This window comes from Cynocephalus volans, chromosome 11, assembly GCF_027409185.1.
Source record: "Cynocephalus volans isolate mCynVol1 chromosome 11, mCynVol1.pri, whole genome shotgun sequence".
In the NCBI taxonomy this organism is placed as follows: domain Eukaryota; kingdom Metazoa; phylum Chordata; class Mammalia; order Dermoptera; family Cynocephalidae; genus Cynocephalus; species Cynocephalus volans.
In genome coordinates this window covers 39,554,055-39,569,764 of record NC_084470.1, presented here as the reverse complement: position 1 = coordinate 39,569,764, position 15,710 = coordinate 39,554,055, and the positions used below count along the sequence as shown (strand labels likewise).

Below are 15,710 nucleotides of genomic sequence, written 5' to 3'. Positions count from 1 at the left end.
AAAAATAGAAACAATATAAATATCTATCTGCAGGAGAATGATTAAATAAATTATGAGATATCTGTATTGTGCAATACTATGCAGCATTAAGCAACCAACAGAAAGAATGGTGTGGATTTGAGTGTACTGAAATACAAGGCTGTTTAATGAAAAATAGTATAAGTTGCATAACAGGTAGAATATGATTCAATTTTTGTAAATATTGTGTATATGCATATTTTATATATATCCAAAAGTCACAAAAAGACACATATCACATACCATTGTTTTTTTTTTTTTTTTTTTCCTGACTGGTAAGGGGATTGCAACCCTCAGCATGGTGTGGTCTGCACCACGCTCAGCCAGTGAGTGCACCGGCCATCCCTATATGGGATCTGAACCCGTGGCCTCGGCGCCATCAGCACCGCACTCTCCCGAGTGAGCCACGGGGCTGGGCCCACATACCTCTGTTAATAGTTTTATATTGATTTTAGAGGAGGAAGTAGTAATTACTTGTTTCTTGGCATCCAAAGCAAAGAGACAATCACAATCACAGTCAGTCATGAGATTTCCAATATCCATGAGATAAAACCAGGAGGAGTTCAGCTTCCTGTGCTCTTCAGGGTCATAACAGAAATTTCTCTTATGAGTGGTGTTTTCAATTGTGTCATTGCAAGACCATGGCATGATTTCAGTGTAAAATTCTATAAGGTAACTCTACGAGGCTACAAAACAATGCAGTTTAAAATGCAATTTTCTGAACGTCTGACTTGATCTGAGGGCAAATTTTAGACTATTGAGAGGAAAGGTGGGTTTACATGTTTTTCAGGGAACCCTCCACGATGGGATTGTTTGCTTGTTCTCTTTGGCACTTCCAACCCTTCCACATCTTGGTGTACATAGAAAATGATAACATTTGCTGGTGTAAACTTGCACTAGGAAAGAAACTTGTAGCTAGAAGAGACTGTCGCTGTGCTCCCGTTGCCTTAAGACCCCCCTTGTTCCCTCCCCCTCCAGAGCTGGGTGGATACATATTTTGGCACGTCTCTAATCCTGCACACACGTTAGAAAGCTTGGACTCTAATTCGTAAGGTTTTTTCAACATGTCTACATTACATTTCAATTTCTATATATTTTTGTGTTATTTATATAGATGATAGGTTGTATATAGTTATGGAGCTTATAGAAGGAGCCCCACTTGGAGAGCATTTCAGTTCTTTGAAGGAAAAACACCACCACTTTACTGAAGAAAGACTATGGAAAATATTTATACAGGTATGCTTTTATCTTCATTCAATTTTTCATAAAACAGTAAAGTTCTGAGCTGGTTTCTCAGAGACAGGTGCAGTAGTCATCGTCGGTTGTATGTATATTTGGGGAAATAAAATTTGTTTTTTGTTCATTGTTTCAAGCTGTGCTTAGCTCTTCGGTACTTACACAAGGAGAAGAGGATTGTCCATAGAGATCTGACACCAAACAACATTATGTTGGGCGATAAGGACAAAGTAACAGTTAGTAAGTATAAAAATCTTAGAATTTCTAACTAAAGAAGTTCTGAATATTATCCTAGAGTGGAATATTATCCTAGAGCAGTAGTGTCCAGTAGAACTTTCGGAACTCATGGGAAGGTTTTCTATCTGTGCCATCCAGAATGGTAGCCACTAGTCACATGTGGCTAAAGGACAGTTAAAATGTGGCTAGTGTGACTGAGGAAATACATTTTAGATTTTATTAAATTTTAACTAATTTAAACATTCCTGTTATGACTAATGGCTAACATATCGGACATTGACTAGTACAAGCATACTCAAAAACGTTTGCAGAAAGATGGAATTAAAAGATAATCCAATCTTTCCACAAAGTTTTTGAAGACCCCATATAGTTCTATATATGATTGAATTGTATTTTGTCCAAATGAGAGAATAAAGTTCTCTTAGAGTGGTAGAGTATTTAATTCCCAAATCAATGGTTTCCAGGTTTTTTCTTTCTGTGGAGCACCACCTCATTAACAAAAGCTTTTATGACCACCAGGTGAACACATTATTTTGAATCATTGGTAATAGTCTGTGCCTTATGGGTGACACATGTACCTATCAAGAGGTATAAAAAATTCAGCCATTTGTATACTTCAACATACAGTTTTCATCACAATATTTTTATCTATACAAGTAGGCCTAATGTTGGATAAAATTTTACTAATTAGGGGGTTTATTTTTCCCTTACAGTTGTGTAATTCTCAATCATAACTTAAAGCTGACTTTTTAGCTTAGGATGATATATTAACTTTCTCTTGCCTTCATTCATGAACACATCTGTTACTCCCATGGACTATTAATGGTTTACTAACTACAAGCAGGGAGACGCCTCCCTAAATTAGTGATCTCCAAACATTTTTGGTCATTGCATCCCATCAGTAAATGTTTTTTTTAGAATACTGTACACTGCCAATATTTTCAGGCTTATTTCTATACCTCTATTTTCTATACATATATTGTTATACAAAGATTCTATAGTACATAACAGAGTATACAGAAATAAAATATAAAGGGGTGCATATAAAAATCAAAATAGAGGTTTTAATATTTTTTCTTGTCTCCCAGTGGATTGCCTTAGGCATCCAGTGTTGGAGACACCTGCCCTAAATGTTGTTGATGTGAGAGACATATAATAACATCTAAAGCTGAGTCCCTCAATTTTAGAAAAATCAAATTATTAATGAAGGCAATTCCAAATGTACACATTTACCATAGACACATGTCTTCAGGAAGAATGATTAGATTTACTGTTCTGATTTTTATAAGTTGAATATCTTATATGAGTTTTAAAAATAAAACAGCAACCTAAAACAGAAACTTTGTAAACTTCAATGCAAAGTAGATAAAGAGAAGAAATAATTGTGAATCTTCATCTTGGACACACATTTACTTAAATCATTTGAAATTAATTTTGTTTACCATAAGCTTTTTACTTTTCCTTTTTTTATAAATTGGACTTGTATTTCCTTAAGAACTTTTATAATTTATTTACGTGTAGGTATTTCAATGTATAAGTTAATAAGGATTATTATAAATTGTGTATTTGAATTTCTTAGAAATGGTATATATTTATATGAAACAAAGAAAAAATCTGTTTAATTCTTTTTAAGTGGCTGTATCCAGGCCATATTTTCTGGGTAACAGGCAACCCTACATTTCATTTTCTTACCAAGATTAGCTGCAATCATCTCCTTTGGTTACATTTAAACATACTTAGCTTAATCTTTTAATCCAGTAGACTGATTTCTTTCTAAACTTGTTTTAGTTTTTATATTTATATTTACTTTAATACGTATCACATCAAGGTAGTTTACAATATAAAATAGTACTAAAAAACTTATAGAGAAAAACAAGTTTCCTATTCTACCCCTTGGCAAGTCCCAGTTTTGTTCTTCCAAAATAACCATTTTTAAATCCTTTTTAAAGATTTTTCTTGTGATACTTGATTTTTCGTTGTGCTAGATAAGGATTTAGTTTTCTTAATTCCTCTTCTTCCCTATCTACCATACTGCCATATAGTTATAGCATGATTTTAGTTAAATCAATATTCAATGTTTACATTATTACTACTGTGTAATTATTGTTCTATGTCAATTATATTTTCTTTCTCATAGACCTTTTTATTTTTTTTAGAGTTAATAATTGCCTTCTTTTTTTGTTTGTGTTCCTACTTTTCTACATACCTATTACTCCTTTTTCCCAACTCTTCCAAAAGGATTATAAATGCCCTCTTTGTACTGTTTCCACATGGTTAAACATGACAACTACTCCCATTTCTGTTTTCTGGGACACCTCATTGCTGCAGCTGCTTGCTGCAGTGTGCCCTGGATTTCACCTGAGGTTGGCTGCACAGCCGTTGTACCGAGACTTTAGTTTGGTCCTCTTCTGATTAGAGTCTCCGTTTCTTATATCCTGTGTCCTTTCTCTTTCTTTTTTAACTCCTCTGTTTTGCTGAAGTGTACTTCCTAAGAAAAAGTGCTTTGGGAGTTATATTTTTTGTATGCTTGCATGTCAGAAAATATTTTTATGGGGCTCTCACACTTGATTGATAGCTTGGTGGTGTAGTATTGTCAGATGAAAGTCATCATCATTACAAATTTTGAAGGCATTTCTTCAGTTTTCCAGTTTTGGTCTTAGGAAATCCAGTGCTTTTGTGATTTCCATTCCTTGCTACATGAAATATTTTATCTCTCTGGAAACTTTTAGGATGTTACCTTTATCCACTGTTTTGGATAGGTCTTTTAAAATTCAGTTTCATTTTTATTCTGGAATAAGGTGTATTCTTCAATCTGGAGACTTAAAACTTCAGCCCTGTTAACTTTTCCTGCCTTATTTCTTTGCTACCTTCTCACCCCTCTGCTTCCACTGTTTCTCTTTCTAGAATTTCTATTGGTCTTAGATGTTATATGTACTAAATAATCTACTAGTTTAAAAAATTATTTAGCTCTTAGTTTTTAATACTTTATTTCTTTGTTGTATTTTAGAGTCCTTTCTTTGACTTTATTTTCCAGTTATCCTACTGGATATTTAATTTTTTAGTTGTATATTTAATTTTCAAAAATTCCATCTTGTTTTTTGTTCCATTTTCACGGAAGCCTTCTTTTATTCTCTCTCAGGATAATATAGACTATTTTTTCTTCAGCACCCTGGATTGTTTCTGTATTTTTTTTCTTCTTCTTCTTGGTTTTTCCCGCTTTGTTTGATCTCTCTTTCCTGTTGGAAGTTTTCCTCAACTCTCTGGTGATCCTGGGCTGGACTTTAATATTAATGAGAAATGCATAAGAAAGGCTACTGGAAGCTCTGCGAATTCTAGTTGAGGCTATCTTCTGGTGATCTTCTTTATAGCTAAATGGAGGTTTTCCTTTGGGGATTCCCCAAGTTGGTATCTAAACATTTTTTTCCAGACAATGCTTCTCTAGTATCTTTCCACAGGGAATGTGCATCTGTCTGCTCTCACTGAGGGAGGGGTGTGGACAGCGGGGACTCAGAGAACCACATTCAGTTCATAGATTTTCATTGAATTTCTAAGAGTTCATCCACGTGCTATTGGTTCCTTGCTGGCTCAGTTTCTTTGGAGAATAAATCCCTTTTCTGCTGGTGGCACAGGATATTAATTTCCTGGCCGGTGGGTATAAGAGGAGGCCTGGGGATTTGGTCTCAGTTCCATGTTTTGGGCTTTTTGCTTCACTCCTCCCTTGGGTGGCACCTTGCAGGGCTCCCTTTCTGGACTACCTACTCTCAGACACATGGGTTGGGATGTCTGCTGTGCTGAGTCTGTTACCATCCTTCATCGACTTTCTATCTTCCCCCAAATTCACTGGAATATCTCATCCTCTGTTGTCACCAAGCTCATTCTCACTGTCCCTGTGGGTTAATAATATTTCAGAGAAAATCTCTTTCCTTTGGCTTTCGTAAGGTTTTGAGTTAGAGGAGATAAACACATATGGTCAATTTACCTTTTAACCCAAAAAGGGCAGGCTAATTACGTTATTAAGTCTGCACATTAGACAGAACAAAATTGACTCTCTAACTTTAATAAAAATATGTATTTCTGCTTGCACTCAAGTTGTATAGGATTTTCTAGAAAAAGTTACTTTATTTTACGGGAATAAGCAAAATTTTATTTTGTTTTTATTTGTTCTGACTCTCATTGTCATTCTGCTCAATCTTATTAATATTTATCAGACTTTTACTCAGGAGTTGTTAAACTCAAAAAATTGTTTCCCCAATTTTCAAGACTTTTTAGCTTTAAGAGAGGCAGTATTTTCCTAGTTTCAAATAAAGACACAGGGATAAATCTCAGAACAAAATCTTATTCCAATTCAGTTTCTCTCTACAAAAGCAATGGTATGGTCAGGGCATTGATGTGTTACAATTATTCTCAATGAGCATAATATGATTTTATGACTAAAAAGATAATCCACAGAGATTTGATATCACCCTTAAAAAATATTTAAAATACAATAGTGCTGAAATTTTTTTCAGTGTTATCACTATTGACATGAATATAGCCATTAGACTCTTATTTTTAAGAGGGGTTATAGTTAAATTAAAATTTTACAGCATTAAGTTGAACTTAAGTATATACAATTCCCATATTTTGGAAGGTTAAACTATAGCTGCAATTCACAGAGCCTATAAAACCAGGGTGGCTGCAGTGGGTGTGAAAGCATGTCACCACAAAGGGGCAGCCTTGTCATATTTTATCGCTTTTCCTGTGCTAGAAGATTTATTCACTTCCAGAAAAGAAACACAGAATTGCCAAATGATGTTTATGATGCACATGACAAAGTGTATTGGAAATGTGACTCGAAAGAAAAGCTTTAAGAAAACTAAAAATTCTCTCTTGTAATTTTTCTCAATGTAGGTGAATTAAATATTTTAAAAGTGAGTTGGTTTGCAGTTATTTATAGTAAGCATGGTGGCTGGAATTTGCTTTCAGGAGGAAGCAGAGTAGAAGGTGCGAACATATATGGGTATGCATGGTTTTATAAATGCTATCTATTTTTAATGTCTAAATATATTTCCATTTGAATGACTGTATCTTTTAATGACATGTGCTGTGACACATGCATAGGTCTTGCTCCTGCATTTATTTGCAGCCTTTGAGGCCACACAAGAGAAAAGACCCTGACTCAGTGGCACCCTGGGCAAAGCACAATCTGCCCTAAATGCCGTCACCTGCTGAGTAAGAGCCACATGGTGCCATCACATTACAGAATGACTCTGGAGGGAATTTGGTGAAAATGAATTTACCCTCAAACCCACCATTTCACATCTCTTGGCCTTTTCATATACCCACATTTTAAAAAATTTAATTTTATTTTGTCAATATACAATGTGGTTCATATACCCACATTTTAATGTAAACCCTTCATGTCCCCTTGCTTCCTCTGCTCCCAAATAAAAAGGAAAGAAAAGAAAAGAAAAAAAACACCGCACTTAATTTCAGACATGGGCTATATATAGTACATGACTCAGGGGGTTACATGTTTATCCTGCTGCAAACAGGCTGTGCTTATTTCTGTTTCTCAACTGATGCTGCTGCTAGTGGTAATAACAACAAGGACATTTTTGATTCAATGTAACATCTATCAAAGTCTCCACTGCTCATTGTATGCCATCATATGCCAGGCACTGAGGGAATGGATATAAGATGAAAAGCCATGGTTCCCGCCCAAGAGCTTACGAATTCTATGGGGAAGACTTTCATTTATTCACTCAGCAATTGTTTCCTGAGCTGCCCCATCCTGCAGTGGACAAGGCAAGCATGACAGACATGGCCCCTATCATCATGAAGCTTAGAGTTAATTACAGGGTGATAATGGCTAGAATGTACATGGAAAATACTATTACATTAGTCAGGACAGGCCATGTTATGCTGCCATAACAAGTAACCCGAAAGTCTCAGCAACTTAAAATAGTGACAAACTACAGCCTATGGGACAAATCCAGCCATGGCCTATTTTCTTTGTCCTGTGAGATAAGAATGGTTTTTAGATTTTTAAATGGTTGTTAAAAAAAAAAAATAAAAGAAGAATATGTGACAATGACCATATGTGGCCCACAAAGCCTACAATATTTACTATCTGGCCCTGTACAGAAAAAGTTCGTCCACCCTGTCTTAAAACAACAAGATTTCTATCCTGCTAATGCTACATGCACACTGAAGGTCAGTGTATTAGTCCATTTCTATTGCTTATAACAAAGTACTTGGAACTTGGTAATTTGTAAGAAAATGAAATTTATTGCTTACAGTTTTTGAGGCTGGGAAGTCCAAAGTCCAGGGAACACAGCTGGAGAGGATCTTTTCACAAATGGCAGAGCAGAGAGAGGGAACTTCTCATGTGATCTTCTTTTAAAGCCCTCAGAACCACACCCCTGACCACCATTATTATTCCATTCACTAGACATGGTCCTCAGAATCTAATAACCTCCTCAAGGCCCCACCTTTCAATTACCATAGTAGGATTTCCCAACCTCAACAGTTACAGGGGGGATTTAAGCTTCAGTGAGGTTGAGGGGGCATCTGGTCTACAGCAGTCAGCAAGGGAGCTATGCTCAGATACCTAGTCTGGCTGGAGCTTCCTCTGTAGCTGCTTCCACATTGCAGAGGCAGGAAAGAGAGAACACAACGTATCATACCTTGGCTCTTAAAACTTCTGCCCCAAAGTGTCACATTACTTCTGCTCAGATTTTGTCTGTTGGAGAAAGTCAGATTTAACAGGGTGAGGATACATTCTTTCCCTGAGACAAGATGGGTGAACGGTTACACAGTCGATCAGAACTATCCATCACAGGGAAAATGTGACTAACTCTGCCTTAGGGAACTTTGGGTGGGGAGTTAAGCAGGAAAGGTAAAAGCAGCTAAGGCAGGGGGTGCAGCAAATGCAAAGGACATAAAGGAGTATGGTGTGTCTAGGTCCTAACAAAATGTTTGATGTGGCAACAGAGTAGAGAGTGTTAGTGAGTGGAGAGCTTAGACATTGCCCTTTGGTCCAAGACTTATCTTCAGATATTTTTCATACTGGAAATTATATGATCAGATTTGGGAGGTAGAAGGATGATTATAGTGGTAGGTGAGGGGGCATGTGGGAGAAAGACTGTAGACAGAAACTCGGTTTAGGAGATGTATCAGTTAGGATATGTTTAAGTGCAACATGCCAGACTAACAATGAGTTAAGCCATGGAAATGTTTAGTTATTTCATAACAAGGGATCTGGAGGTGAGCAGTTCCTGGGTGTGTTCAGCAGCTCAAGGAGGTTAGCAATGGTCTCTGACTTTCTATCTTTTTTGTCTGGTATCTCAGAAAATTGACTTCTTGTCCATATGCTTGTCATCTCACAGTCACACGATGGTTGCCAGAGCTCCAGGCATCTTTATCAAATTCAAAGACAGGAAGCAGGGTGGCTGCTAGGGTAAAAAAACAAACAAAAATTCTCTTTTGAGTGGCTATCTCCTTTGCTTTTCTCATTAAAGAACATCTTTCAAAGAAAATACACATGAGACCTCTTGTACTGTGTTGGCCAAAACCAAATCATGTGATCTCCTCTTGCTGTAAGAGAGACTGTCGAGGTGAGCATGCAGCCTCTGTAGTTGGGGGTAAGAAAGGAAGAAGGAATTGGCCAGTGGCTTTGGAGAGCTAGCCCACAGTCTTTCTTCTGAAGGCTCTTGCAATTGTTCATGGAAGAATGATGTGGGATTTGCCTATGGCAGCAGGAGAGGAGGATATGGAGGAGAGACTAGATTCAGCAGTTGTTTGGGACTCAGAATTCAAAAGATTTGGTGGCCGGCTAATGAAGTCGGAGGTATGAGAACAGCTGAGAAAAAGTCTGAGTTTGTGAAGATTATGATGCCATTGGCGGAAAACTGGGTGAGGAGATTAAGGGTGTAAGATTTTGGACGTGCTTAGTTAAAGTCTGATTATGTCCTTCTCCTGGTTAAAATCCTTCAAGTAGTTCTTATGACATTTAAGATAAAGTTTACTTTCCTCAGGACACCCAAGATTCTTTCTTCATGATCTCCCACTTTTCCTTTGCTCTGGCCTCATGGGGAAAATTGCTCATTTCTGAACTGACCAGGCTTTGGTTGTATACCTCTAGGATTCTAACATGGCATTTCCTCTGCCAGGAATGCCCCACCTCTCTTCTGCTACTCAAGTCAGAGGCCATTTTTCCAGTTGGCATCTTTGATGTCCACATCTGATATGTTCTGTTTCTGAGATCCCTTAGTACACAGGGCTTACCTCTCATAGCACATAGGACATGGTATTGAAAACATTGGTTTATTACCATCTCTTCCTTGAGGTAAAGGAAATCAATTTCCTTGACTTTGTTTTTTCTGATCACACTTCATAAATATTTATTGAATAAATGGACAGAAGAATGAATGAACAAATGAATGAATGAATGAGCAAATGAACAATAACACATCCAGGTGGAAATATTCAGAAGCCAGTTACAAACAGGTAGTAATGGTCAAGGAGATAACTGAGTTTGAGATCTTGATCTGATAGCCAATATTGCCGGAGAGGAGTGTTTAATGAAGAGGAGTTGAAGGTTAATGTAGAAACTGGGTATACACATGGGCAAAGGTACAAGCAGTTCCCACCATCAGCTCTGATGATGTAACTGTAACCTAAAGGAAAGATTTTACTTTCTTCAATGCCAATAAATTTGAGAAATCAAATTAGACCTATTTTGTGCACCAGAATCCTTGGTATTTTAATTGTTTTTTTTAGAGGATCAGAGGATTTTAATTGTTATTCATTGGCTAAACTTTGCTGAGAAATCTGTGTCATTACAGGAAAAATGAATTAGTACTGCACTTCTGATAGCAAGCTCAAAGTCATGGGCTATACCTATAAAATCTCCTGGCCAAATATGTATGTAATGACTCTGTGGCTTCTGTAGGTCCCTGGGCCTACCTTTACTTATTTTATTTTATTGAAACATAATTGATTGTATATAATGTGGGGTACAGCATTGAATATCAGTACCCGTGTGCAATATGTGATGCTCAAATTGGGATAATTAGTATATTCAACATTACACGATGTAATCATTTTTTGTGGCCCTTTACCAGTTTCTCACTAATCCCCATTCTTTCCCCCTTTCCCACCTCTGGTTGCCTCAGTTCTGTTCTCTCCTTTTGAAAGTTCAACAAATTTGTGGTATTTCAACGAACATGTGGTATGTCTCTTTCTGTGCCAGGCTTATTTCACATAATTTTCTCTAGGTTCATTCATGTTGCTGCAAACGACAGAATTTCACTCCTTTTTTATGGCAGTGTAGTATTTCATTGTTTATATATACATGTTTCTTATCCAGTCACCCATTGATGGATATTTAGGTTGTTTCAAACTCTTGGCTATTGTAAGTAGATCTGTGATAAACACCAGAGTGCAGGTATCCCTTTGACATGATGATTTCCATTCCTTAGGGTTATACCCAGCAGTGGATTGCTGGATTGTATGGCAGTTCTATCTGTAGTTGTTTGAGGAACCTCCATCATGTTTCCATAATGGCTGTACTATTTTACAGTCCCACCAGCAGTGTAGAAGAGTTCCCCTTTCCTGGCATCCTTGCCAGCGTTTGTTATTCTCAGTCTTTTTAATAATTGTTATTCGCAGTCTGTCTGGGGGGAGATGATATCTCAATGTGATTTTGATTTGCATTTCCATGATGGTTAGTGATGTTGAGCATTTTTTCATGTGTCTGTTGGCCATTCATATATCTTCCTTTGAGAAATCCCTTTTCAGTTCCTTTGCCCATTTTTTAATTGGGTTACTTGTGTTTTTTACTGTTAAGTTGTTTGAATTCTTCGTATATTCTGTGTATCAATCCTTTGTCGGACGCATAGTTTCCAAGCATTTTCTCCCATTCTGTAGGTTGCCTTTTCACTTTGTTATTTTTTAAAATTTTTTATTTTTTTGCAGTGCAGAAGCTTTTTAGTTTGATATAATCCCATTTTTTCTTTCGTTGCATGTGCTTTTGAGGTCTTGTTCATAAGCTCTTTGCCCAGTTCCACTTTCTGGACTTAACTTGCTTTGAACCTTTTCTGTGGTTTACTTCCCATTAACCAGATGTAGTGTCTATTTGAGTTTAGCTGACCCAGAGCTTTGAGTGCTCTTCAAAGACTTCAGAATATTGAGTCACTTGTTTTGCATGCTCTCAGCATTTGTGGTGGGAAGGACAGCCACAGAATTTTTCCCAGTCAACATCTTTCCCTCATGTTACTAAGAAAGTAAGGATATTATCTGTGAAGTCCATCACGGTTGTCTTATATTGCCATTGGGTCTTGTAAAAATAAGGAGAAAATGTTGAAGAAAATTTAGTCAAATACAATTTCTGAAATATTTTAGAGATTCTTACACCTTCTGCAATTTGGGGTTGGCTTTGAGGAAAAGATGAGAATACCAGTTCCAAAAAGTTAGAGCCCAATAGGGTTACTTCCTTACTCTGGGTGAGACAATTGTTACCCTCTTCTGAAGAGACAGTGAACTAGGTGACTATGGAGGCACCAAATCTTTACCACCTTAGGAAAAAACTGGAAGTAATAACTTCACAATGTTGGGTTTATAAGGCCAAATAAAAGTGCCAAAGACTAAAGATAATAGAGTTCATTTTAGCATATGTCTTCATATGGGCTTATTGGGATATGATTTAGTTCTCTTAGAAATTTTAAATGTAGGGCACGATATCTGATGTGTTCTGGACGTGTGAATTTTCCCAAAGTGTGCTTTCCAAAGAAGCATAGTGAGTAGGTGGGAGTGTTATTTATTTATTTATTAGTTTTAGATTTTTATAGCTACTAATTCAGTGGTGCACGATACTGTACTTCTGATTGTCTCATCAGCCTTCCCAGCTTCCTAAGTCTGTGGTAGCTACTGGAGCTTCAGAGGCACAGCCCTGATCTCCGTCCTAGGCCTTTTGAACACTAGAATCATGTCACCTATCGTGTGGCTCTTAGCACTTCTACTTGAATTAGAAATGGCAATATTATTAATATAGCTGAACTTCATTTGGGAGAAGGTCAAGAACAAATTTGGGGCAGAGGGGACAGAGATTAGAAATCTGAGTGACCTTCCAAGGAGGAAGTGTCAATGGACAGGGGTTTGTTGAGGGAAAGCTGTGAGCATCTTTGTGGAAAATTCCTTTCCATCTCACACACCTCCATGGAGTCCTGCACTGAGAGGATGTTACTGATGGTCCTGTTGCTGTGGAAGATGGAGGTTGGCCACTCCATCCAAGGCAGCAGGAAAGAGCAGAGCTGTAAACAAGATGAGGTTGCAAGGTGGAGATCTTTCTCCCGGCCTGTTCTGCAGTTGTGCTCAGGTAGACTACTCTGTCATTGCCTAGCATTATAGGAGTTTCAACTGATTGTTTCTTGAAAATTTCAGTCATTTGTTTTCATTTTACTCAGGGAAGACATCTTTAAGATGATAAAAATTTTAGCTTTGATTTGAAGGAAAGAAGCAACTGTACAGAGCTATATCTCCTGAGCATTGACTAATGGGATAAGAAGGTATCTATCCATGATCTCATTCGGTACTCTGAGGCACACTTCCATCTTCACAGATAATGAAAAGGCTTAGAAAGGTGAAACAAGTTGCTTAAATCACCCAACTAACAGGTTGACGGTGCCCGGAATGAACCATGTCTGCTTCTGGAGCTCATCTCTTAACCAGGTTTCTTTATGGTATTCCTTCAAGGGAGACCTTTTCAGGTAAAGAAAAGGCATGTTTGAGGGCTCCAATGTGCTCATAGTAAAGTGCTGTGCAAGGATGAATAGCTTGGTTGAAGTAGGCATTTTAAGTGGGGGTGGTTATGAGGTCAGCCAACTGAACATGGCTGTAGGGTCTTGAATGGTTTGTCAATACCTGCCACTCTTTATACTCCAGTCAGGCTGGTGTTCTTCGGTTCCACAGTGGACCATATTTCCTTGACCACAGGGCCTTTGCACATGCTATTTCCTTTGCCTGGAAGTCTCTTCTCCACTTTTTCCTCTTACCTAGTTAACTTCTGTCTCCCTTCAGTTATTAGCTCAGTCACCATTTGTCACTGAGTTTCAAACCTGGATTGTTTTCCTAATCAGCTATTTCCCCATTACCCTCTCATAACATCATAAATCTACCTGTTCTTTAATAATTTTGTCACGACTGTAAATTTACATTTACATGTATGATTCTTTATTTAATATGTATCTCCACCACTAGTCCCTAAGATGTATGTCAATATGGATGATTTCTTTTTTTAAGATTTAATTTAATTTTGTCAATATACAATGTGGTTGATTATTGTGGCCCATTACAGAAACCTCCCTTTCCCCTCCCTGTACCCGCTCCCTCTCAACAACCTCATTTCTGTTCGCTTGTCGTATCAACTTCAAGAAATTGTAATTGTTGTGTCTTTCTAATATGGACGATTTCTGACCTGATTATCATCTTATCTTTAGTACTTAGCCCAGTACCTGGAGCACAGGTGCTTAATGTTGGACAAATGAGTGAATCAATGGGTAAATTGACAGTCTTGAGAGCCAGATAAGGCAGCTGGAAGCTTTATAAAAAATGGCAATCAGGAGACATTCTGGTACTTATGTGGGAGCCTGTTGTGATGAATACAGGGGTTGGTGGATTGTTCCATTATTAAATACCCGGTGGAGTGAATTAGAAGGAAAAGATTTCTAATGAAGTGCACCCAGGCTGTTGCAAGAAGAGGGAGAGGCCGCGCTTTTGGCACATTTAAACTATGGTCACAGAAATCAAAAGAAAGGTACAGATACAAGAGCTGTCGAGGGGGAAAATACAGGAGCAAGAGAGAGAAAAGGCAGAGATTTCAAGCCTAGGATATAGGAAAGATGAGATGCTATCTGCTGTAATGAGATATCCCAGACAACTGTGAACAGTGAGCCCAGGCTGGGTGGATTGTGGCAAGCACCTTATAGAGCTGGAGGTGAAACCCCAGACAAAGGCTGGGAATTTGTGGCTGGCTGTGAATTTGGGAGTTGCTAACACATATGTGGTGGATGAAAGCTTGTGAACAGCTGAGTTCCCTGTGGAAAGGGATGAGAATACCTGACATCTGTACAGTGTTTCAAAGTGCTTCTCATCGATTGCCATGTTGTTGTTGGAGCAACTCCTTGCAAACCCCCCTTGTAAGATTTATTGGCCATTTTTGAAAAAACAGAGTAGCTGAGTGATGTGGAATGTGTCCAGTGTCACAGAGATAGTAAGTGACAGAGCAGGAATCTAGAGACTTAACCAGAGACCACACAACATTTCCATCTGAAGGCTGACAGCTGCAGGCTGTAGCATAAACATGCTACAGTCTTTAACATTTTCTGTATCATTTGTTCTATCAAAGGAGAGATGTTTTTGACCCAATATTTTCATAATGTATTGTACATAAAATATTTTCTTTTGTCATCTTTGAGTTCCCATTATGGCACATTAATGCTTTTATGACCACAGTTTCTGAAAGAAAACATTTTCTTCTACCCCAAATATGATCACATGTGAGGAAAGAATAATAGAAACATTCCTGCTACTACTAAAATCTTCCAAATGGCCAAACAATATTAGTTTTTGCTCTGTTGAAGAATACTTCTCAACCATCTGTCCAAGTTTCTGCCATTATCTAAATTAAGTGGGGTGAATAATGGAGTGACATACCTTCATTTTTGCCTTTCAAAATCAGTGGCAGTTTTTATAAAAATAAGGTGACTTTTATGTAGCATTAGAACTAAAAGTATTATTTTATGTTGTAAGTTGGTCATGGTTTATGTGTGCTAAAAATATTGAAGCCCTCATACTATACTATTTCTTCTACATTGTGATTGCTTAATTTTAAGTTACAAGTAATTTTCTCCAATACTTGATAGAAGAAAGTTTTAGCAAGCCATCTATCTTGTGAGCAGTTGTTTACAGCACTTTACATGACTTAGACTTTGAATATTTTTTATTTGTCATTTATACTACTGGATTGAGAGGATACCTGTGATTATGCACAATATCTGTAAACATGTCAAAGGTGATTCTCAGGGTCTTTCATGAGGTTATAGCTAAGTTGTCAGCCAGGGCTGTATCATCTAAAACCTTGGCTGGGGCTGGAGGGTCTGCTTCCAATAAGACTCACTACCATGGCAGGCAATGAGTTCTGGATTTTGGCTAGAGGGAGTGCCTCATTTCTCTTCCAC

The 15,710-nt window shown here is 37.6% G+C and overlaps 1 protein-coding gene across 8 annotated transcripts in view; it reads left to right on the top strand.

Moving 5' to 3' along the window:
• The window catches only part of NEK10 (NIMA related kinase 10), a 222,101-nt gene that overhangs the window by 52,080 nt on the left and 154,311 nt on the right, over positions 1-15,710 (top strand). For all 8 annotated transcript variants that reach the window (XM_063114326.1, XM_063114324.1, XM_063114321.1 and 5 more), the window contains 2 exons: positions 1,133-1,254; positions 1,392-1,494. In XM_063114326.1, the coding sequence (XP_062970396.1) occupies positions 1,133-1,254; positions 1,392-1,494 (225 nt within the window). The remainder of the gene's footprint in view (positions 1-1,132; positions 1,255-1,391; positions 1,495-15,710) is intronic.